This window comes from Petaurus breviceps, unplaced genomic scaffold (genome assembly GCF_028583685.1).
Source record: "Petaurus breviceps papuanus isolate PSGF00001 unplaced genomic scaffold, PetGlider_PUasm1.0 175, whole genome shotgun sequence".
Taxonomy (NCBI): domain Eukaryota; kingdom Metazoa; phylum Chordata; class Mammalia; order Diprotodontia; family Petauridae; genus Petaurus; species Petaurus breviceps.
The window spans coordinates 30,943,916-30,969,065 of NW_027185764.1; the positions used below are offsets into that span (position 1 = coordinate 30,943,916).

Genomic DNA, 25,150 nt, shown 5'->3' on the forward strand with positions numbered 1-25,150 from the left:
CCTTCCTTCCTTCCTTCCTTCCTTCCTTCCTTCCTTCCTTCCTTCCTACCTTTTTTTCCCGGCGCTTTACTCACTGCGCCACCTAGCCACCCCGGGGGCCAGCGCTCTTACTGCACCACCTAGCGCCCCTATTTCTTTTCTAATTTTAGTTCAATTAACTTTGTGCAAAAGCTTATAATTTTATGTAATAAAAATTATCCACCTTCTGTGACCATATCTGTCCTTGTTTTTATCACGAACTATTCACCAGCCATAGATCTGAAAGATAATTTCCTTTTTACTCATTCATGTCTAAGTTAGGTATCCACTGGGAGCTTATCTTAGTATATCGTGTGAAGTATTCATTTAAATCTGATCTATGCCAGACTGCTTTTCAGTTTTCACAGCAATTTTTGTCAAACATACACGTAGGATCTTCAGGTTTATCAAGCACTAGACTACTGTAGTCATTTGTTTTCTATATGTTATGTAACTATTATAATCTGTTCCACTGATAAACATCTCTATTTCTTACCCAATACAAAACTGTTTTGGTGATTACTGCTTTGCAGTATAGTTTGAGATCTGGTATTGCTAAGTCCCCTTCCTTCCTACTTTTTTTCATTATTTCCTTTAAGAATCTTGACCTTTTGTTCTTCAAGACAAATATTGTTACTATTTTTTTCTAGTTCTATAAAGTAATTTGAGGGAGTTTGATGGATATGGCACTTAATAAGTAAATTAATATTGTAATTGTTATTATGTATTGGTTTGGCTTGTCCATAAGCAATTAATATTTCTCCAGTTATTTGTCTGTCTTCATTTCTGTAGAGAGTGCTTGGTAGTTAGTTGTATTTATATAGTTCCTACGTGTATGTCTTAGCAGGTAGACTCACAAGTATTTTAATTATTTTAAAAGCAATTTCTTTATCTCTTCAGGAGCTGTTGGATTTTGTTAGTAATATGCAGAAATGCTGATGATTTACATGGATTTATTTTGTATCCTGCATCTTTGTTGAAGTTATTGTTTCAATAAATGTTTAATTAATTCTCTTTCTCTATGGTTCTCTAAGTAAACTTTTGAGCTTTATTCAAAAGTGATCATTTTGTTTTCTCTTTTCCTTTGCTAATTCCTACAAGTTCTTTTGTATTATTGCTATAGTTAGCATTTCTAATAGTATATTCCAGTAGTAGTTGATATTAAAGATGTTGAATATCTTTGCTTCTTTTTATTGGAAACTCCTAGTTAATCTCCATTCCATATAAAGCTGTCTCTTGATTTTATATAAATGTTATTTGCCATATTGAGGAAAACTCCTTTTGTTCATGTTTTCTAGTGTTTTAAACAGGATTGGGTATTGTATCTTATCACAAGCTTTTTTTGCATTATCATATAATTATTTAATTTTTATTGTTCTTATTATTAATATGGTCTGTTATGTTGATAGTTTTCCTAGTATTCAGCCAGTCCTGCATTTCTGGCATAAAACTAGGCTAGTCATGGTATATAATCTTTGCAATATGTTGCTGTAGTTACTTTGCTAATATTTTATTTAAAAGTTTTAATTCAGTGTTCATTAAGACTACTAGTCTGTAGCTTTCTGTTTTGACTCTCTGGTTTAGGTATGGCAATTATATTTGCACCACAGAAGGAATTTGTTAGGACCTCTTTTTTGTCTTTTTTTTTTTGAGGGAGGAAGGCAGGGCCATTGGGGTTAAGTGACTTGCCCAAGGTCACACAGCTAGTAAGTATTAAGTGTCTAAGGCTTGATTTGAACTCAGGTTCTCCTGACTCCAGGGCCGGTGTTCTATTCACTGTGCCACCTACCTGATCTCGCCCCCTCCCCCTTTTTAAAAAAAATTTTCAAAGGGTTAATGTAATAATGGAATCAACTTTGTGTCTTACTACTCTCTTCCACGTTATATCCTTCACTCAATCTAGGATATTCTCTATAGCCTAATTGTGTCCTGCTTTTTCCCATTTCATTCTCTCAGTTCATGCAACTCATATGTGGTTTGTCCTCTTCAGCTGTTGAATTCCTATTGTGACACACCAGTCTTATGGAATATAATTTTACCATAAATATGATATGAAAAATACAAAGAGCAGAGAGGGGGTTTACATGATTGATACAGCAATGAAGAAGATAAAATCAGAACAGAAGTAAACATTATTTTAAAAACTTATATGCGTTTTCTTTTTTAATTTAACATTTTTCTCTCTGTCCTTTATAGTCCGACTTGAATGCCTCTTTCTCCATGAATCTTTCCCTTAACCTCTTTGCTGTTGGCAACAACCTTTTCCCTCTCAGACCTCACAAAACAATCTTTTTTACCTTCTCTGAATATTCTCTTATTTTGCTTTTATCAGTGTATATGTTGGATCTGTAAAGGGACCATAGTAAGTTTCTGTTTCCCTCACCTCGAGCACACAAACACACATATAACCACTGCCTCAATGTTTGATGAATTGAAGTGAAGTCCAAGGGGGACATAGTACATCTGTCTTACTTGTAGGATGGGAGCTGCAGATAACATATACAAGGGACAGAGTACCTTTATGGAAGAACTGACAGACACCGCAGAGATCATAAGGAAAGCAACATCGCAGTCCCTGGTTATCTTGGATGAATTAGGAAGAGGGACAAGCACCCATGATGGGATCGCCATTGCTTATGCTACTCTGGAGCATTTTATTCAAGATGTAAGTATATTGCATTTTCTTTATAAAATATGTATATAGTCTCAGCACCCTAGATTGAACTCTCCAAACTGAACACCTAAGCTTTCTAAAAGTAATAGTTACCATTTATAATTTATTTTTTTAAAAATAATTGATTGTACAGTACATGTTCATAAGATTATCATATTTGGACTGGAAAACTAAAGCTTCAGGAGATTGTGTTTATCATTAAAATTTCATACACTGAATTTATAGGTTGTGGTTTTCTTTATATTGTTGAAGGATATTCAGTTTTTTTTGTATTGTTTTCTTTAATTTTCTTTAGAATCCTTGTGTGTTCTCCACAAGAAAGTTTCTAGCCACATTTCCATCCATACTTATTTCAGTACTTTTAGGATCTGTGACTTTGTCAGCATGGATTCTTCTTCCACTCCTGCAGATTATAATCTTATAATTCCCTTATTACTTAGTAAACTGTCTTCAAAAATTGTTGTGACCAAAATATTTCATCTTACCATGGCCAACTATATGCTAAGCTTTTCCAAACCAAACTTGAATAGCTTCTTGGCCTTTTGGCTAAGATCAAGTGTGTCCAAACCTAGCTAGAGTAGTCTGTGTAAAACAGACATTCACTCCATCACTGAGACCATTCTCTAAGCTTATTCACCTTGGTGGACTATTCTATATCCTAAACAAGAAGTGTCAAATATCCAGCCCAAACTAGATTAAAAGGTAATTGGGAGATATTTAACAAAAATACAATAAAACAGATTAACATTACATTTTAACAGTAAGTCAATATATGGCCCCCAGGGATCCTAATGTATAGATTAGAACTTCTCTATCCATTTGAGTTTGATACCATTGATTTATGCCATTCTGATACAGCATTGAAGAATTCAGAATAATCTCCATGCCATGATGAGGCTTCAGAGTAAGATTTAGTGGAAGATTTCTGTCTGTATTGCTATCTAAATATTAGTCCTTGGCACCTCAAAATTAGCAGTAGAAAGCCTTGAAAGAATAATAACAAGAAAGGTAAAACCCAGAATAAACATGAAGAACAACCAAGATAGTTCTATTGGAGAAAAGAGGAAGCTCAGAGGATACAGACTCTGTTCAGGGTAACTGGCACCATCATATCAGGTGATGGAGAGAAGGTAGGACTACTTAACTTTTATCTCTACTCAATTTTGTCCGTTTTCTGTTCCAAGGAGAATAGTTCTTGGACTGGAAGGGAAAGTACAAAAATTGTTATTAAGGAGTTGAAATTTAAGTCACCAGATAACACAGAGGACATGCACCCTGGGTTACTTGGAAACTTGAAGATAGGACCATTGAGCCAGTCATGGAGAAAGACAAATAATGTCTTGATTCAAAATAGACAGTAGAGTGGAGTCTCCAAACAATAGGCCAGTCAGCTTGATTTCAGTTAGGTAGATTCAGAACTTGCTCAACAACTTTGTTGTTGTTCATTCATTTCAGTCATATCTAACTCTCTGTGACCGCACTTGATGTTTCCTTGGCAAAGATATTGGAGGGGTTTGCCATTTCCAGCTCATTTTACAGAAGAGGAAACCAAGGCAAACAGGGTTAAGTGACTTGCCAAGGGTCACACAGCTGGTGTCTGAGGCTTAATTTGAATTAAGGTCCTCCTGACTCTGGAGCTGATTCTCTATCCACTGCACCACTTAGCTGTCTACTGAACAACTAGACTTATAGAAATAGTTAAGAATAGTTCATCGTGAGCAGCAAAGGTCCTTTATCTATTGGAATGCCCATGTTTAACACCTTTATCAATGACTTGACTTAAATGTACTTATCACATTTTCAGATAATGTAGAGTTGGAAGGAATAGCTAATATGTTAGTTATAACAATGAGAATTTTTAAAGATCTTGAATCTCTGAAGGTGAAATTTAATATGGATAAGTATAAACTCTTGGGTTTCAAAAATCAACTTGAATATGTATAAGACAGAAAATATGTGATTAAATAGAAGTAAGAATATATTTAACAGCCTGAAAGTACAATCAATGTAAGTTAGCATTGAGCTATGGCTGCCAAAAAGAGGCTAATGCAGCTTTAGACAATTTAGGAAAGAAATAGCTTCTAAGACTAGGGAGAGAGAGAGACAGACAGACAGACAGACAGACAAGACAAGACAAAACAAGACAGAGGAGAAAGAGAGAGTCCTGAATCATGCACAAAAGGTAAAGATTTTCATGAGTTATGTCCATCTATGGTATGTTTCCAATATGCTCTCTCTTGGCTAGACTATATCTAGAACATTGTAATTAAGTTCCAGGTGCCACGTTTTTTTGGGCGGGGAGAATGAATCTGGAAAGTTTCCAAAGGAGGAGAGCCACAATGGTGAAGGATTTTGAGATCATGTCATCTACAAAGATCAGTTGAAGGAAGTAGAGGAGAGAAACCTTGAGGTGGGAAGATGGAAGGAGAACAATAACTGTCTTCCAGAATGTGTAAGGTTGTCATATAGAAGAATTAAAGTTGTTCTGATTGACTCTAGAACTAGGAGTAATGGTTAGAAATTGCAAAGAAGCAGATTTTGTTTTGAAGAGGAACATGTTTATAGGAGGGACCAGGAAAGAAGTGAATAGAGAGGGAGAGATTGCAGTGGAAACAGAAGACAATGAAATTAAGCACAAGAATGTAAATATAGCTCATAGAAATCTCCTATTGTGTATGTTTCAATTCTTTTTCTGTGTGTTTTTTTTTCTATGATTGAATTTGTGTTAATTTCTTTCAGTGTCCAGCCCTTCTGTTCCCCTAGTTTTACTTGCCTTTCAATTTCCTTCTTTTTGTTTCTCTCTATCTCTTTGTCATTCCTTCCCTCTTTATTTCTTTTTCCTCTCGTCTACCTCAGTTTTTTCCTTAGCCCTCAAATAAACAATATAGATTGAAATTGATATTTCTATATTTATATAACTAATAAGACCTTAATTAGTTTGCTTTATTATGTGATATTTTTTTTTTACTGTGATTCAGTGACTTTTGCTTTAAATCAGGGGTTTTTTAACTTGGGGTCCATGCTCTTGTTTTTAAAAATATTTTGATGACTGCATTTCAGTATAATGGTTTTCTTTGTTATCTTATGTATTTTTATCTTATACATTTAAAAACACTTCTATGAGAAGGGATCCAGAGGTTTTTCCAGACTGTCACAGGGGCCCTTGACACTCAGAAAGGTTAAGAATCGCTGCTATAGCTGGGATGTAGCCAAAGTAGTAGAATAAAGGCAGGAACCCAACTTTAAAATAACACGCCAAAAAGAATTCTGGAGTAGCAGAACCAGCAAAGGGACAAAGTGAAACAATTTTGAAGCCCAAGACAACTTGGAAGATTGGTAAGAAAAGTCTGTCTCCCTGGGGCGAGAGTGCAACACAGTTCAGTGCAGGCCATGCCACAGCAAGCCAGCAAGAAGACCTTGGAGGGGACTGAATTGGCAGTGACAACTCCTAGAGCTCTCAGCTCACATATGTTAAGGAGTTGGATACTTGGTCAGAAGGGGGTTGATTATAGGACCCCTTTGCTGGCACTGGGCTCAGTATCCTGTTGCATTGCCCATACATGAATCTAGGTCTCAGTCCCAGGGCAAGGAGGAACATTAGCAGGAACAGGAACCCTGGTCACAGTTCCATGGTGGAAAAGGGTGCCCATAGTTGCTCATAGACCAGAGCACAAAGCAGTGGCCACTTAGAATATACCTCTTTGCAAGAATTGAAAACTTACAGACTCCCAGCACTAGCTCTGAAAACAGCAGCATGAAAAATCTGAAGCTTGGGACAGTACTCCTACCCAGGGAACAGAGCCCAACTTTAACATAAAAGTTAAAAGTGAAGAAATTAGCTGGAAAAAATGATCAAACAATAACAAAAACCTGGCCATGGAAAGTTACTGTTGTGACAAGGAAGATCAAAATACAAACTCAGAAGAAAATAACAAAGTAAAAACTGCTACATCCAAAGTCTCAAAGAATAATGTGAATTGGTCTCAGGCCCAAAAAAAAGAATTCCTGGAAGGGCTCAAAAAGGATTTTTAAAATCAAATAAGAAATGTAGAAGAAAAATTGGGAAAAGAAATGAGAGTAATGCAAGAAAATCATGGAAAAAAAAAAACCTGAGTCAACAGCATAGTAAAGGAAGAACAAAAAATACTGAAGAAAATAAAACCTTAAAAACACAGTTTAGGCCAAATGGTAAAAGGGGCACAAAAATCTACTGAAGGAAAAAACTCCTTATAAAGTAAAATTGGCCAAATGGAAAAAGAGGTACAAAAATTCACTGATTAAAAGAACTCATTAAAAAAGTAGAACTGGCCAAATGGAAAAGGATGTACAAAAGCTCACTGAAGAAAATAATTTCTTAAAAATTAGAATTAGGCAAGTGGAAGCTAATGACTTTATGAGACATCAAGAAACAAGAAAACAAAATCAAAAGAATGAAGAAACAGAAAAAAATGTGAACTGCCTTCCTTATTGGGAAAAGAACTAACCTAAAAAACAGTTCTAGGAGAGAGAAATTAAGACTGATTAGACTAACTGAAACCATGATCAGCAGAAGAGCCTAGATATCATCTTTTAAGAAATTATTAAGGAAAACTGCTCTAATATCCTAGAACCAGAGGGTAAAATAGTATTTCAAAGAATCCACAGGTCACCTCCTGAAAGAGATCCCAAAATGAAAATTCATGGGAATATTAGAGCCAAGTTCCAGAGCTCCCAGGCCAAGGAGAAAATACTGCAAACATCTAGTAAGAAACCATTCAAATATTGTGGAGCCAGTCAGGATAACATAAGATTTAGCAATTTCCATAAAAAAGGAGTGAAAAGTTTAGAATATGATATTCCAGAGGCCAAGGGAGCTAGGACTTCAATCAAGAATCACCTACCCAGCAAAACTGAGTATAATCCTTCAGGGGGAAAATTCAATGAAATGGAGGACTTTCAGTCATTTAGAAAATTTGACTTTCAAATACAAGACTGAAGAAAAGTACGAAAAGGTAAATAGGAAGGAGAAATTATGTGGGATTCCATGATGTTAAACTGTTACCTTCCTCCATGGGAAGATGATACTTGTAACACCTAAGAACTTTATCATTATTAGGGCAGTTAGAAAGAGTATACATATATACAGAGGGCATGGGTATGAGTTGATTATGATATCTAAAAAATTTAAGTTAAAAGGTGAGAAAGAGAAACACTGGGAGGAGGAGGATGGGAAAGGAGTAAATTATCAGACAGAATAGAGGCTTGAAAGAGCTTTTACAGTGAAGGGGAATGCTTCAAGCTCACTCTTATCTGAATTGACTCAAAGAGGGAATAATATACATATTCAGTTGGGTATAGAAATCTATCTTACCCTATGGGGAAGTAGGAGGGTAAAGGAATAAAAGAAGAAGGATTGGGGGACATGGTGGTCAGAAGGAAAACACTTGAGGAGGAACAGGGTGAAAGATAAACAAGTGAAAAGTTAAGATGAAGGTAAATACACAGTAATCACAACTGTGAAAAAAAAACGTATCGAGTTTCTCTGATAAAGGCCTCATATAAAGAGAACTGATTCAAATTCGTAAGAACACAAATCATTCCCCAGTTGATACATGGTCAAAGGATAATAAATAGGCAGTTTTCAGAAGTCAAAGCTATCTATAATCATATTAAAAAAAATACTCCGAATCACTGTTGATTGACTTAGCTATTCTCAGCAAAACAATGATCCAAGATAATTCCAAAGAGCTTACGACGAAAAATGTTGTCCATGTCCAGCAAAAGAACTGATGGAGTCTAAATACAGATCAAAGCATATTTTTTTTAAAACTTTATTTTTTCTTGGGTTTGGGGCTTTTTGTTTTGTTTTGTGTTTTTTTTTCTCTTTGTTTTCTTTCACAGCATAATTAATAAGGAAATATGTTTTACATGATTCATTTTCGTGATTCACAAATTGCTTGCCTTCTCAAGTTGGGGGTAAGGAGAAGCGGGAGGGAGAGAATTTGGAACTCAAAATTTTTTTTAAAAGAATTTTAAAATTTGCTTTTATATATGATTGCAAAAAATAAATAAACCAACAAAAATGAATCCCCACTCTTAATGAAAGAGGTAGTCATAGGAGCTAACACATAGGGAGTGTTTTGCAAGAAAAATGACTTACAAAAGAGTAAAAAAAACACCATTTGGCTCATTTGATTTTTTCTTTTTTCGCTCATATGTTTTGTAACTGAAATTTACCTGCCTTCACATCTACTAGTTTGTGTCATTTAAAATTTTATTTTTAATGAGTCTTCTCCATCTGTTTAAAGTGAAGATCAAGAGTATTATTCTAATTGTGATAAAGGCCAAGCTTGTCATGGCCCACTTACCATGGCTTCCATCATCCTGACATGATACAAAGCAAACAAGTCTGACTAATATTATCAGAACTAGTATGAACTATTAATTTAAATAATACAGTGTGATACTGAATTGAACATGCCACTTCTATTTTAATTTTTTCAGGATTACTAACTTAACCAGATGTTAAAAAAGAAAATTAAATCTAATGAAGGCTAAGTAGTTTGAAGTTATATATGTATGTATGTATGTGTGTGTGTGTGTGTGTGTATATCCATCTATCTATAGAGAGCAAGAGATATCTATATATATCTAGATTTATAGCTCTCATGTGTGTGTATGTATATATCTGGATGTATAAGTATGTGTGTGTATGTATATATATCCATATATGCATGTACATACACACCCCCAACAATCTCCCCTAGCTTTTTACAAATCCAAGTGGAAGACCTCATAGTGTGAGAAGGTACACTATGCCTTCTTATAGAGATACTGATGGAAAGGGAGCATGATGGTGGCTGACCTCTACATGATTGACACTCCCAGCTTTGAAGAAGCCCTCAGTAGCTCAGCTTGTGGGTCTGATTTCATTTCATAATGTAAATGGTATTCTATTAGCTGTCAGTCCTTGATTGAGTTTCATTATTTCCTGTCCTATGTGATCACTTCCTACAAGAAAGGATTTCAGAATAAGTTTACAAACCTGAAAAATGTGTCTTTAAACATTATTTTTTCTATTATTTTAGGTGAAGTCATTGACGCTGTTTGTCACACATTATCCTCCTGTGTGTGAACTAGAAAAAACATATCCACAATGGGTAGGGAACTACCACATGGGATTCCTTGTTAATGAAGATGAAAGTACACAGAACCCAGGTATGAAACATTCCTTGCAAAAGATTAGCAGGTTTCAACTTAAGTTTCAGTTTGATTGGAACTTTTATAGAAGTATGTACTTCATTGTTTATTAATATTAATTCTTTATTATTATGTGGAAATACTGATGTTCTCCCTTAAATTTCTGTTGGAGAGCATCTTAGTGTCACAGGGGATAGAGTGCTAGGCTTGGAGTCAGGAGGACCTGAGTTCAAATCTGATCTCAGACACTTATTAGCTTTGTAATCCTGGGCATGTCACTTAACCCTATTTGCCTCAGTTTCCTCATCTGTAAAGTGAGCTGGAGAAGGAAATGGCAAACCACTCCAATATCTTTGCCAAAAAAACTCCAAATGAGACCACAACAACAACAAAGTCCTATTGTGATGCCTAATTTGGGTATTTAGGAGACATTGGGTGCTTAAATACAGTCTCAACCAAATAGAAATTTTGTTAGTTTCCACCATTGTTTTTTGTATAATAGGAGTGATGGACTAAATTTTTTTCTTTCAAGGACCAATTTGGTTAAGGTTGGAGAGTCTCATTGCCCAGTTGTCTACCAGGTGATGAATTTTTCAGGAACCACAACTCTGAAAGGTCATTTACTAGGTTGTACAAAGGTTGAGATCTGTTAATGGAGGCAGTACCTGTAACAACAGAATCGTGGATGTCTGAATTATCACTTTGTCCTATGTTTACATAGCCTTGTGTACTTCTTATTCTGAAAATGGGCAGAGGCCGGGGACCTGAAAGTAAATAAAGTTAATATAGGAGGGAATTAGAAAAAATAGAAGATGGGATGGATGCCTTAGCTCCTGTTACTTCATACCAAGGCTTATTTCCAGCAAATATTAAAAAAAAAAAGTAGGAGAAAGGGGCACTGAATTTATTGACAGCATTTAGTGTCTATCTTTTTGTGGTTAGAAATAAACTGTATTATTGAATTAATTATACACATTATTTGGCTCTTTGAAAATAACTTCATTTATGTGATCGGATAACTTGCAGCATTAATGTTTTATTACTACAGTCCATCTGGAACATAATATACATAAACGCAGATGCTCCCACACATTTAACAAGATAAATAAAAAGAAAGCAACCCCATTGCAAATGAAGCAGACAACTGGTATAATTCCAAGGAATAGCTGTGTGTGTGTGTGTGTGTGTGTGTGTGTGTGTGTGTGCGCGCACACATCATTTCTAAATACTTTTCTTGCCTTGGAAACTCAACTGGATTTATATTCATGTGAATATAAAGTTTGCCTGTTTCATCTTGATCCATGAGTAGAGAATGATATAAGTGCCTAAGACCCAATGATGCATTGCTCAACAGAATCTTATATAGATACACTTGTGGAAGTTATTCTACCACTAGAGTGTACTGTATTGTTATTCATCCTTGAAACCTGGGATGAAACTTTTCTTTTGAAGTTTGATCAGTCAAAAATTTTTTTCCTGGGTTTACCTTAATTACTGCTCTTACAGAGATGATCCATTTCATGAAAATGAGACTCAGTAGCCTATAGAAATACAGCACTAATACAACTACAGATAAAACATCCTTCCATAATTTTAACTGTGAAGGTATGATGTCTCTGACGCATAACAACTCCTTCATGCTTTTATATATGGTTAAATGAGTTTCTGTGACCACCTTTCCCTCCCTCCCCCCCACCAAAAAAAAGAACCTGAAATATCAGCCTTGAAATAATGTTTTTGAGTTTAGTTAAACTGTTTTTCAGATGGCAGTTTATTACTGGACTTACATTCAAAGCTTTACCATCTTGATAAGACCCACCAGCTGTCTTGGAGAATCTAGAATCATCTCCATCCCTCAAAGTAGCATTGAAATAGGGCTTTTGTTTAGGGCTATTATTATATTATGTATTTTGGCACACATATATATTATATAAACATAGCATGATGTTGTGTAATATATACAGTTCATTTACATTTTAACTTAACCATGTAATAATTTCTTTAAGTCCTCAGGCCTGGCACAGTGCTTCTGTGAATAGTTGATGTGTTAAATTGAGAAATTGCTGCTCTTCCAGATCATTGCAAAAATCATCAGGCATAGGTGTTCAAAATAGAAAAATATTGATATAGCTAAAAAAAATATCAGAAAGTGGTACTAAATCAAATAAAGAAATGAACCTGTAAGAAATTTAAAGGCAGGTGGCACAGTAGATAGGGCACCTGACCTGGAGTCAGGAGGATGTGAGTTCAAATCTGGTCTCAGACACTTGCTAGCTATGTGACCCTGGGCAAGTCACTTAACTCCAATTGCCTCCAAAAAGAAAGAAAAAAAATTTAAAGGCGGCCCCTGCTTTTTGCCCACAGTGCATTACTGGAAAATGTCCTATAGCAATAGTTATATCTCTTCATAGGAACTTGTATTAAGTATTAGTCTGTCTACTTCTCAAAGGACTTTAACTTGTTTACACATTAATAATACTCAGAAGGCTGACACAGAATGGCCCATCTAATGAAAACAGAAGGAATAGATGCTCCCAGGCAGCTAGAAAACTCAGTGGCTATAGAGTGTTGGATGTGGAACAGAGTCAGGAAGACCCAAGTTTGGATTCTGCCTCATACACTCCGGCTGTATCACCCGAGGCAAGTCACTTAACCCCTCTCAAACTCAATATAGTAAAATAGAGGTAATAATAGTATCTACATCGCAAGGTTATTGTGAGCATCAAATGAGACAATTCAGATAAAACACTTTGCAAACCTTAAAGTACCGTATAAAGGATGAGACGAGTTGATTGTGACAGTTTGGCACTGAATTAGGCTCCTAAGTTTTTGGGTAGGTAAGGCAAAATAGGGAAATGTTATAACTAGAAGCTGTCAAACTGTTCCTAAAGGCTCAGTATCAAATAAATCTGGGCAGCTAGGAGGCTCAGCAGATAGAGTGCTGGGCCTAGAGTCAGGAAGACTCATCCTCCTGAGTTCAAATCTGGCTTCAAACACTTCCTAATTGTGTGACCCTGGGCAAGTAATTTAGTCCTGTTTATCTCAGTTTCCTCATCTGTAGAATGAACTGGAGAAGAAAATGGTAAATCATTCCAGTGTCCTTGCCAAGAAAACTCCATGATGGGGTCACAAAGAGTTGGACAGGACTGAAATAACTGAACGACAACAAATCAAATAAATAAAGAATATGACCAAAAATATGTCATAAAATAAGAGATAAAAGTGAAAGGATTTTATTGGCATTCAAAATAATAAAATTATGCTCCAAGTCAATTTTTTGTTGTGTTCTAAAGACCTGTGATTTCTTCCTTATAGGAAGGTCCCTTGAATCCATCTAACAACACAGAGCTACAGTTTAAAGTCTGATTGGGTTGTCTGTGGCCCTCAAAACTTAAATGACTTGTTGAAGATCAAACAGCCAGTGTATTGAAGGCAGGATTTGAACTCTGCCCAGGTCTTGACATCAAGGTTGGCCCTCCATCTCCTAGGCCAAGCTCCAACTTAAGAAGCAGAAGTCATCATAGCACAAAAACATTCACTCATGAATTGGCCACTTATAAAACAAGTCCACACTCAACCCTCTTGTCCAGGGATTTCAGATGCCTTGTCAGTCTCATGCTAATTATCAGGAGAAACTTCAAAAGAGGATGATTTGAATATCAAAGGATAAATAGAGGACTTTGGAGAAATTGATGAAGCTCTCAGATATTTTTATAACAAAGGCCTTTTTTATGAGTGTGCTGTATAAGTCAAACATGATCAATATATTGTGGCATGATACAGTTTTGTTGGAGAAATTATGCCCCCTTTCCACCCAAATCAACACAATTCATTCTTTACTCTAAAAATTAGTAAATGGTTGAAGTCGTCATCTACATCTTGTTAAATAAGGTAAACTTATTTTAATAATTTTAGTTTTATTTTTCAAAATAAAATAAGTCAGAAACCTTTACTCCATACCACTTACTATGAAATGTTGGTAAATGAATTAACAACTTTTAGTGGTCTTTTCCCATATTAATTATCCTAGGTTAATGAAGATAAGAAATGAAAAATACAACTCAACTCTAACAGATTTCCTGCAAGAATTAAATCCTTAATTTTCACAGGGATAACATTCCTAGAAAATGACCTAAAGGTCAAAAACAGAAATGCTGATACATTGAACCTATGGGAAATAGGGTGTTAGGTTCTTGTGACCACCAAAAACTGTCATCTTTAGCTAGAGATTGCTGAAATACACTTTTCTGCCCACGGTTCTTTATAACAATCATTAATTCTGATGATACTCCCTTTTCCTAATACAGTGACCATGACATAACCCATAAAATGCTGGGGAGGGGAGAGGCAGCATGGCAGGATGGGAAGGGACAGGGACAGTGGTGTCAGAAGAGCTCTAAAGTTAAAAAGGGAAAGGGGGAAATCTGCCCTCTCTAATCTCCTTCTCTGCAGTTGAACGTTTCCCATTGAGAGCCCTGCCCAGCCAGCATTTCAGAGGTTACTTTTGCACTTTCTGAAAGGGATTCACAAGCACTCTTCCAGATACTTTACTTTTTTTTGTGGCTATGACCTTGTGCTCATTGTGCCTCTCATTTTTTTTCTACTGAGGCTAGCTGGGCATATCTAACACAAGTATATATGACAAAAGTTAAATGCCCCGATGTTGAGGATTGACTGTGATTATAACAACTTTGCCCCTTTATGGAAGTCATCAAGTATCTCTTACATACCTACTATGTTCTGGGCATGGCGCTAAGGGTTATTGGTACAAGTGAATATTTAGTCTCTTAACCATGTGTTGCCAGCCCTTAGCACAGTGCCCAGCACATAGTAGGTGCTTAAATGTCTGTTGGCATCTGTTATTTTCAAACTCTTTCAGAGGTCTGTCTTCACCTTCTTGATTATTAGAGAATGAAAGGATTTTTTTTACATATTCTGATTTCATTGTGCCTGATTAATTCATTGTGATAATACCAAGTTTATTCTGTTTGCTATATAAGGCCCTGTGTAGGATCCATCTCACTCTTCTCTTATTTTTTAATTGTCCCTCACTCTCTTCCCAGAGATGTAACTATTTCTCAGATTGGGGAAAAGAGGGCACTGGTTAGTTGGCAAGGGTTTCTCTATACTTAGGTTTCAGTCTGCTCCCACCTACTTCCTCACCTGTTCTTTGTTGTCTTGATTTTTTTTTTAATTAAAAAAATATTCTTAGCTCTTTGTAATGGAGAACTTGAGTTTCTGTATTCTTCAGAGTCAGCATTCTTTTCACCTCCTACTGCTGTCAGCCCTCATTAGAAAGGTATTAGAAAGGCCTCTTACTAATGTGAGAGAAAAAGATGATGGAAAATTCCATTGTACTTTTCTCTGTCAAGCTACATTCTGTTGATGCTTTGGGGTGTTTGGTTTTCACCTGTTAAAAAGAACAAAACATGCTGGATTCTCATATTTGTGGTTTTTTATCTTGGTCTGATCCTACAGGGATTTAGTTAGTGAAGGACCAAAAAGAATTTGTTATAAGATGGTGCCAGCAAAAGACCTGAAGGCCTGCAGAGCTCTGATATTTTTCTTAAAGTGGTTGTAAACAGAATTCTGTGCAGGAGAATAATAACTGGACAGGTTAATCATAATATTTCTAAGTTTTGAAAAGTTATTTTAAAACCAAATACAAATGATTAATAAAAGCTACTCATTTTAGAGATCAGAAGTCAAATTTGAATTATGATGACTGCAATTTGAATTACATTACTGGGTAGTTTAGCAAAGCATACTTGCCATTTATCTAGAATGTAAGCAACTAGAATGTTCAAATAGCTTAGAATTTTTTCCCTTTTGGTCATATTTATTTATATGTGCATTTATATTCATAATGAAACCTGTAGCAGGACAGGATCCTAATGTGCTTTCTGATTAATAAAAAGATTAAATTATCTTCATCATGGTTTTTTTTAACCTTGTTAATTTTATTATATTGTAATTCTTTGAAAGATAATAATATATAATATGTTAACTCTCAGTTAACCAGGATTCCTATATATTCCTATAACCTCATTCCTATATATTGAAATTGTATAGTTGTCTTCCAAAAAAAGAGAGAGATGATTCTAGTATGCTTATAACCATTCTCTCTCAAGATTGGCTCTACACCAGCTCCAGTGTATTTAACAGCAAATGTCCCAAAGGTGAAGAGCCATTTTTTTCTACATTGAATTGTTATAAATCGGATGCAAACACATTGTATGTAGCTACAATTCAGTTTCCTCATCTGGAAAATTAAGTAGTAAAGCTAGATTTGATTTCCAGAGTCCCTTCTGATTGATTTTGTGAGTCAAGATGTCCTCAACACAAAAATATTACTGCAGCAAAATTTATCCATTTTACAGAATTGTGGGAAAAAAGGTAAAATGGTATATGACATATTATGAACAAATATGACTTTTTTAGGTTGTAAATTTTAATGTTAAGAAAAATAATAGCATTTAAATAGCTCTAATTAATCCTTTGATTTCTTCCAATTTCCTAATGTGTTTTTTCCCCCAATCTGTTCTCCCCACTCCCCACCCCTCTTTTCTGCTGTAGGTCAGGAAGATGAGGAAATCCCAGACTTTGTTACTTTTCTTTATCAAATAACCAGAGGAGTTGCTTCGAGGAGCTATGGACTAAATGTAGCCAAACTAGCAGATGTCCCTGGAGAAATCTTAAAGAAAGCAGCTTACAAATCAAAGGAACTTGAGAGATTAGTCAATATAAAAAGGTCAGCATCATCCCACTGTACTTTTTGACTTTGTAATGAAACCATCAAATGGGAACAGGGGAAGGGGACTGTCCAATAAATGAGCATGCAGTGTAGCTTCAAGTACTTCCCCACATACCCTGAAACACATCATAAAGATAAAATGAAAAATAACCCTTGTAAAGATTCATGTGTAAAAGTTCATCTTTCCCCCTTTAATCACATGTTTAAAAATTAGGTTTTTTTTAGTCATTCCTGTAAAGATTGAAATGAATCATTTAAAATATACAAATGGAAATATATCAAAAATTATTGAAGGTAGAAACCATTTCAAATCTATAACATTTGTTTTAGCCATTTTTAAAAATTAAGATTATAGGGGCGGCCAGGTAGCACAGCGAGTGGGAGCACCCGCCCCAGTGTCAGGATGACCTGGGGGATCGAATCCGGGCTCAGACACTTAGCATCCACCCAGGAACACCTGGTCATGTAACCTTAAGCAAGTTACTTAACCCCAATTGCTTAAAAAAAAAAATAAGATTATAGGAGGAAATTTGCCAAAATAATTACATAATTAATCCAAACTGAATTATCCCTGAGTATATTACCCATTTTGTAGATTAATTCCTTATTTATTTAAATATTCTTCTAGAGTTAAAATTAGGTTCTTTTAACCTTTATACAAACATAGCAGCAATTCGGAGTACTGTGTGAACAAATTTTGACCAAAATGGTTTTACTCCCTACATTCCACAGATTGTACTTGGAGTTAGTGGATCTGTATTCTAATCTTACTTCTGCCAGTTGCTACTTGGTTGATCTTGGGCAAGTTATTCCATCTCTCTGGCATGAGTTTCCTCATCTATAGAATAATTGGATGACCTCTAAGGTCCCTTCACTCTCAGTCTGTGAACCAATGCACAACTTGTACTTTGGTCCCATTGTTCCAAGGTCAACTCTTGACTCTTCATTCCATCTTGTTATCATCACCTTGTAATTAACAGTAGAGTGACTTTTCCCTCACCCTAGAAAACATTGCACCTCAACCAAGATTCCTGTTATTCACAGTTCATTTACCATGGAACTGTAAGTTTGCTTCCTCTCTCTACCTGAAATACTAAATGAAAGGAGTTCACAGCTGCATAATAATTGAGGCCCCTTCCCAACAGTCACAAGTAATCTTGACTGGACATTTTCTAGGGAGAAATTTATAGGATCTTATAAGTCTGGGTTCTGTAAGATTCTTTTAGAATCAAGTATGCTGCAAAGTTTAAAGATAAATTTTGAGTCTCCTATGTGCTTTATTGAGTTTTTCCCCCCAAGGAACTACAACAATGAAATCTCAGCAGAAGATACAAAACCAGTTACAGAGAAGATGACAGCTTCCACATACTATTTGTTAGAGCTTACAACTTACAAGTAATAAAGTCCATAGATTACTTATAAAAATTTTAGCTCTCGCACTTGGTATATACAATTTTTAAAATCTATAAAATTGCTGAGATGAGCCTGTAGTAGAAAAGTTAGCCTTGTTGCTTATATCTGGTAAATTGTGATGTAAAACAAATATTTAATATTTTGTCTCCCTAGCCAGCATACTATTCTCAGCAACATTTGTATTCGTATTATTCAGTATTTTCACCAGCATCATTTTCAAGACCTGAAATGACATATTTTGTGATTTTTTTCCCTCTTCCTAGAAAAAGGCTGAAATCTTTTGCAAAACTGTGGAATGCAGCTGATGCTACAGAATTACAAGAATGGACAAACATGGTTGAAACTGAATGAACTTCAGCCTGTCGTTTCTGTCTGAAATGGAGAATAACATCAGTGTATAAAAATATAATGCTGAAAATGCAGTTCAGGACAGAGTAACAGCCTAACCCTACATGATATCCGGACTGTTTAAGACAAATGATAGAGACCACAGAATTATGTTCATTGTGGTTTTTTGGTTGAAATGGAGAGACATTCTAAGCAGAAAGCCTTTTATCAGATTCTTAGCTCCTAGACTTTTAAATAAAAGTATAAACCATAGTTTTGCCTGTGAACGACATCTGCTATGCAACTAGACAACTACTTGGCTCAGAAATTTCTGCAGAAAAAATTTTTTTACATATATTAATAAATAGTATAAATGATGTTCTTGTACTTTGTTTTTGGCAAGTATAAACTGTTAATTCACATTTCTTTGTGGTTTCCATCTAAGAGAACTGCTTCTGAGTGACTGAAGTATGATAGGCAGCATCTATAGTGCCATTTAAAATCAATTGCTTTGGGGACATCATCGCTTTTATGACCCAGAAAATATTAAAGTGTAATGGGTGAGCATTAGAAAAGAAAAAATTAGATGCTAAGGAACAAATAACCAAGAAGGGAAAAGGTAATTTGAAATGTGGAAAAATTTAATTATGATCACAAAGTTAACATAGTTTAAGACTGTTAAGTAATTTATTCATTCAATGTGGTATATAGCATGGTGGCCAGAGAGCTAGCGTTGGAGTCAGGAAAACTTATCTTTGAGTGGTGTCTCTGACACATAATGGATGTGTGACCTAGGACAAATCACTTAATATCTGTGTTCCAGGGAGTTTGCAGATGATTTGTCATAGGTGGGAGGGGAATTCTATACTTGGAATAGTAGGTCATAGTAGGTCTTTGGCTTGCTTCCCTACCCCCAAACCACCTCAAAAAGCCAACACAGATTTATTTAACATCTACTACAGATAATGCCTGAAGTGAAGAAGCTTTTCTTCTGTAGATGATGGTATCATGATTTTTAATTTTAAGAAATTTTTTAGGTAAAAGATTTATATTTCTGTTTAATTAATACACCTGAGACTATTGTGCTAACCTAGTCATGTATTATATAGATATGTGTGATTCATGCATTCATTAATTAATATCATAGGCTAAATGGAATGGATTATCAGTCTTGAAAGTTTCTTGCCTCTTAATTATTCCTTGAGCACGGCAGATTTCATGAAGACAGCCCTTTGGCTCGTGGCTTGTGGCTCGTGGCTTGTGGCTCGTGGCTCGTGGCTTGTGGCTCACTACAGATTTTTGCAGGTCTTTTTTTTTCTGTAGCCCTTGTGTCCTACTTCTCATGTCTGTTTCTTTGTTGTTCTTATGGATACCATCATGTCTTTGCCTTGAGGAATTACCTCCTGTTTCCTATATACAGCCCTGCCCGATTTAGGTCTTCTCCAGACTTGATGAACATGCTGTCAGTGCCTTTATCCATGTTACTGGTTTTTAACAACAACCTCATCCTAAAGGATCATAGAATAATGTTGGGAGGGAATTTTGAGGCTGTATAGTTCAACTTCTAGTATCTACTGATCAGAAAACTGAGGCCCAAAGAGGTTGTATAATACCAGAGCCACAAAGACAGTAAGTGTAAGTGCTAATATTTCAACCCTGACCTTTCTACTCCAGGCCTCTGTAAAGTGCTGGCATGATTGTCTCTTTGATTCCATTAGACTTCTCCAGTTACTTTAAGGCAAAGGGTCTGTGGAGTTGTTGTTTTAAAAAATATTTTGTATTTCAATATATTGTATTCTTATATAATTCCATGTATTTTATTCCTTTTTTAAAATTCTGAGGAGTTTTATAGGCACCACTCAATGATACAAAAAAAGTAGAGTCCCTGTCTTAAAATGTCATGAAATTCTAACTCTTTTCCCTTTCCCCCCAAAAAAACCCAATCCCTCAAAATAAAATTGGTTATAGCTCAGTCTAATAAAAAAAAATCAAAACATATGCCATACAGTATTTTAAGATGTATAGTTGCTCTTCTAAGGTCTCAAAATTAATTGACCAATCTATAAAACAGCTAGAATCACCTTTTAAGAGGAATGTTTATCCTTTTTTTAAAAATTGATTTCATCTTGTCTTCCTTCCCAAACAGTATTAATAACTCTAGCTAGCATCTACCAGTCTCTTAAATACCTTTGAAACATGGTCATTAAGTCTGCTGATTTGCTTTTTTAAAAATCTAAATTGTTTTATTTTTTGCTTCAGTTTAACTCCATCTTCCATTCCTTCACCTTTTATACTCTTTATTCTTTATTACATAATTTCATCATTAATTGACAGTCACTCTGGTTAATCAAAACTTGATCTTTTATTAATATTAATATTTAATTATTAATTTTAATAATTAATATTAATAATATTAATATTAAAATTAATAAAAAAAACCCAGAAGTATTGCCATTTCATTGAAGACTCTATATTTACCCCATACTTCAAACTCCCCAACTCTGAAAAGAACTGTTTTAAAATAAGAATTAATAACAACATCCCTCTGGCTTGAACTTTTGGTGGTGATGAGGATATGACTGCCTTTTGCATGTGGTTTCCTTTTTTATTAGTATAACAAACACACTCTGTATGATCTTGAGTTAAAACTAGATTAGATTTGGTGTAGGCTGTTCCTCTTTGAGGTTAACCTACATTGATTTTTGAGATCAGGATGAGCAACTTCTTTGCTGTTCCCATAATTATCAATTTGTTCAGTTTGTAGTAGTAGAGAAGTGATATAGGTGAGTGAGGGAGGGAAAAACTAATGAATTATTATTAGCTATGATTTCTACCATTATTGTTAAGTTCTGTTCCTAGAATGGCTGAAAAAATTATGGTGTATGAATGTATGGAATGCTATTATGTAATATAAAATGAGGCAAAGCCTGGTTTCAAAGAAGCCTTGGAAGACTCTTATGAACTGATGCAGAATCAAGTGAAATGGATCAGAACCAGAACAATTTATGTAGTAACATTGTAAAGACAATCTGTTTTGAAAGACCTAAGAACTCTGAACAGTGGAGTGACCAACCATGATTCCAGATATCCAGTGATAAAGAATGCTTCCCACTCTCCTGAGGGAGGAGTGATGGACTCCTGACACAGAATGAGATGTACATTTTTATATGGCAAATGTGGGAATATGTTCTGCTTGACTATACAAATATCTTATAAAGTTTTTTCTCCTGCTAGGAGGTGGGAAAGAGAATAAATGCATATATATGAAAATAATTGTAAAATTTTTAAAAATTCTTATCTGGTTGAAGGAAACATATATGATCAACATCATCTTAATGTGCTTTAGTGTTCAAGGAAGTACTAGATGTTTGATTTTGGTATGAAAAATCTAATGATTTTCACATGTCATATTAAAAAGTTTGATGTTTCTTTAAGCTATGAACAGACTTAATCCTAGAAAAGATGGTAATTTTTACTTGTTATTTGGGAGTCCAGCAGCCAGAAGGGTACTAATTGACTCATAAGTCTTCTACAATCAATCTCTAATGACTTGTTTATCATTTGCCACTTTTTAATGCAGGTATAGTGAAGGTTGTGCAATTACACAACTTCTGGGATAATGGCCTAAATGACTCTCCCCAATGCCTAGAACAATTACTGGCACATGGACACTTAATGAGATATGACTGCTTTCTTGTGAAATTGATTTATCAAGTTGAAGGAATAAACAGCCTTCTGTTTTTTTTTTTTCATTTTTCTTTCATGACCTTTAATTTTTATCATTTTAGAATTTGAAGCAATATTTGAGAGGCATTACGGTGGAAAGGATAGAGTTGGTCTTGGATTCAGGGAGATTCAGATTCAAATTTAGCTTCTGACACTTAGCAGCAGTGTGGTCATAGACAAGCAAACACCTTCATTTCTTTGAGCCTTAATTTTCTCATCCCTAAATCAGGGGCAAAAATACATGTAGTATTGGGTAGTTGTGAAATCCAGATGTGATTGTATATGGAAAGCACTTTTCAAACCTTAATGGTGCTATATCAAGGCCTGATTTCAAATGCAGCCTCAAACACTTTCTAGCTATGTTACATGGGGCAAGTCCCTTAACAAATTCCATATGCTTTGGTTTTTTCATATGTAAAGCAGGGACAACAATAGCACCCACCTCACAAGATTATTATTGGGAGGATAAAATGAGCTAATTTTTGTAAAGCATTTAGCAAAGCTTAGAGTATTATGCAAATGCCAAATATTATTGTTACCTTTATTATTTCTGCAGCATTAGACGCTGTTGTCCAGACACTTCTTGACGCTCTTCTCCCTTTACTTTCCTAACATTGCTATTTCCTTTTCTCTTTCTCACTGTTCTTCCTCTCTCTCTCTCTCTCTCTCTCTCTCTCTCTCTCTCTCTCTCTCTCCATATATATATATATATGTATACTCACTTTGAAATTTAATCCATCTCAGAGGCTTTAATTATTGCCTTTATAGAGAAGACTCAAGTGTACACGTGTGTGTGTGTGTGTACACATTTACATATTACTAAACGTGTTAACAACAATGACATTCTGGTTGTATAACCCTGGATAAGTCATTTAAATTCTTTCAGAGATAGTGTGGAACTGCATTAGTAAAGAGATTTCACTCATCTAGGAGCTCCCTGTATCAGTGAAATCGATCCAGTTCTTATTCATATGCAAACTTAAAATATATTTTTGGGGGAGGGAATATGTCATTTGAGTGGGCATGTAGGTGGCATGGTAGATAGAATGCCAGGTCTGGAGTCAGGAAGACTCATCTTTATGAGTTCAAGTCTGACTTCAGACACTTTCTAGCTGTGTGACCCTGGACAAGTCACTTCACCCTGTTTGCTTGAGTTTCCTCATTTGTAAAATCGGCTGGAGAAGGAAATGGCAAACCACTCCAGTATCTTTGCTAAGGAAGCCCCAAGTGGGGTCACAAAGTATCAAGATACAACTGAAAAAAAAAATTACAGAACAACATGGTACTTGAAATCTATCAAGCAAAACATACACATCAAAACAGGGCTAGTAATAGGTATAATAGCTAGAATTTATATAATGCTTTAATGTTTGCAGAGCGGTATACATAGATTATTTCATGTGATCCCCACAACCACCTTGGGAGGCAGATGCTGTTATTCTCATTTTATAGATAAGGAAATTGAGGTGAAGAAGTTAAATGATCTGCCCAAGGTCACACAACTAGGAAGTATGAGCCAAGATTTGAACCAAGGCAGCTAGGTGGTAGAGTGGATAGAACCCTGGATTTGAAACCAGAAAGATTAATCTTCCTGAGTTCAAATCTGACCTCAGATACTTAGTAGCTGTGTCACTTAACCCTGTTTGCCTCAGTTTCTTCATCTGTAAAATAAGCTGCAGAAGAAAATGGCAAAGCACTCAGGTATCTTTATTTCCAAACCTAGCTCAGCATTATGTCCTTCACAGTTGTTGAAACTTTTGCATATATCCACCCCTCCCCACCATCTTAGCTTATAGTAAACTCTCACTCCTTAAGTTTCTTTATACCATTCTGTCTGTCTCGCTTCTTCTTTTGCCTCTTCATATTGTGCCTTGGGTTATATTTGTTCATTAATGCTCTATGGTCCCAATGAGGATATAAGCCCTTTAAAGGCAGGGCCTATTTCATTGTTTTACCTTTGTATCCTCAGCACCTGGCATATCCTTCTGAATCAATAGTAAGTGATAATTGTTGAACTGTGTCCTCTTAATTACTTCACTACTTTTAAATCATTCTGGTTCGCTTTCCTTTACCTTCTTGATTAAATGGGAAGGCATATCTGTTGCCATTTCAAAAGATAAGGCCACTGTCCTCCCTTCCTGCCCCCAGCCAAGCCTCATTCTAAAGTTCAAAGTCTTCATAAGAAGACACTTCTGCAATGGACTACATTTTCTCCAAACTGTCTAGTATTTTAACAAATTTTCAGATAAAGGTTACCTTAAAAATAATTTCATATGTTATGAGATTGAAAGCCATGTATAATATTTTCATAATGGATTGGCTTCCTCATGAAACCATCTGTAATTACATTTCCTATTTTGAATAATGCCCTGGTTCTTAGTTTGAATTAATGAAGTAACATTGATAGGAAAGAAGATGGTGAAATATTAACAGATGCTAACTATGCTTCCTCAGAATAACTGAGAATTTTCTAGCAACAGAATCGTTATTTCTAATAATTTCTAAAATTTTTCATTGCAGGTACAAAAATATGGTATCAATCAGAAGAGAATTCTTTCGATACCCATGAATCTCCTCTGATACTATGAGCAATAAATATGTAACACTCGTGACTATATTTACAGCCACCAGACTGGACTTTATTTTGTCAGAACCTGCTACATTAGCACACTGAAAAGAAGGCCACTTAGTATCAGACAGAAATCATGAGACAATAAATTATAGATGTTAAACAGCTTTTACTAAGCTAATTCTTTCCCACTATGGGAGTTCTTTTCTTTGATTGGAAAGAGCTGATCTTTGTTGTTTAGCTGTTTTTCAGTCATGTCCCACTCTTCATAACCCATTTGGAGTTTTCTTGGCAAATATACTGAAATGGCTTGCCATTCCTTTTCCAGCTCATTTCACAGACGAGAACACAGACAAACAGAGTTAAATGACTTGCCCAGGGTCACACAGCTAATCAGTGTCTGAGGTCGGATTTGAACTCAGGAAAATGAATTTTTTTTGACTCCAAGCCTGGTACTCTATCCACTTCGCCAACTAGCTGTGCTAGAGCT

At 35.4% G+C, this 25,150-nt stretch overlaps 2 protein-coding genes across 6 annotated transcripts in view; both read left to right on the forward strand.

Annotated features, from left to right (window-relative positions):
• The window catches only part of MSH3 (mutS homolog 3), a 229,874-nt gene extending 211,132 nt beyond the window's left edge, over positions 1-18,742 (forward strand). For all 4 annotated transcript variants that reach the window (XM_069085027.1, XM_069085028.1, XM_069085029.1 and 1 more), the window contains 4 exons: positions 2,497-2,683; positions 9,760-9,889; positions 16,448-16,622; positions 18,302-18,742. In XM_069085027.1, the coding sequence (XP_068941128.1) occupies positions 2,497-2,683; positions 9,760-9,889; positions 16,448-16,622; positions 18,302-18,389 (580 nt within the window). In that variant the 3' untranslated portion in view covers positions 18,390-18,742. The remainder of the gene's footprint in view (positions 1-2,496; positions 2,684-9,759; positions 9,890-16,447; positions 16,623-18,301) is intronic.
• CKMT2 (creatine kinase, mitochondrial 2) overlaps positions 1-25,150 on the forward strand; it is a 511,259-nt gene that overhangs the window by 23,735 nt on the left and 462,374 nt on the right. The gene's annotated exons all lie outside the window — the stretch shown is intronic.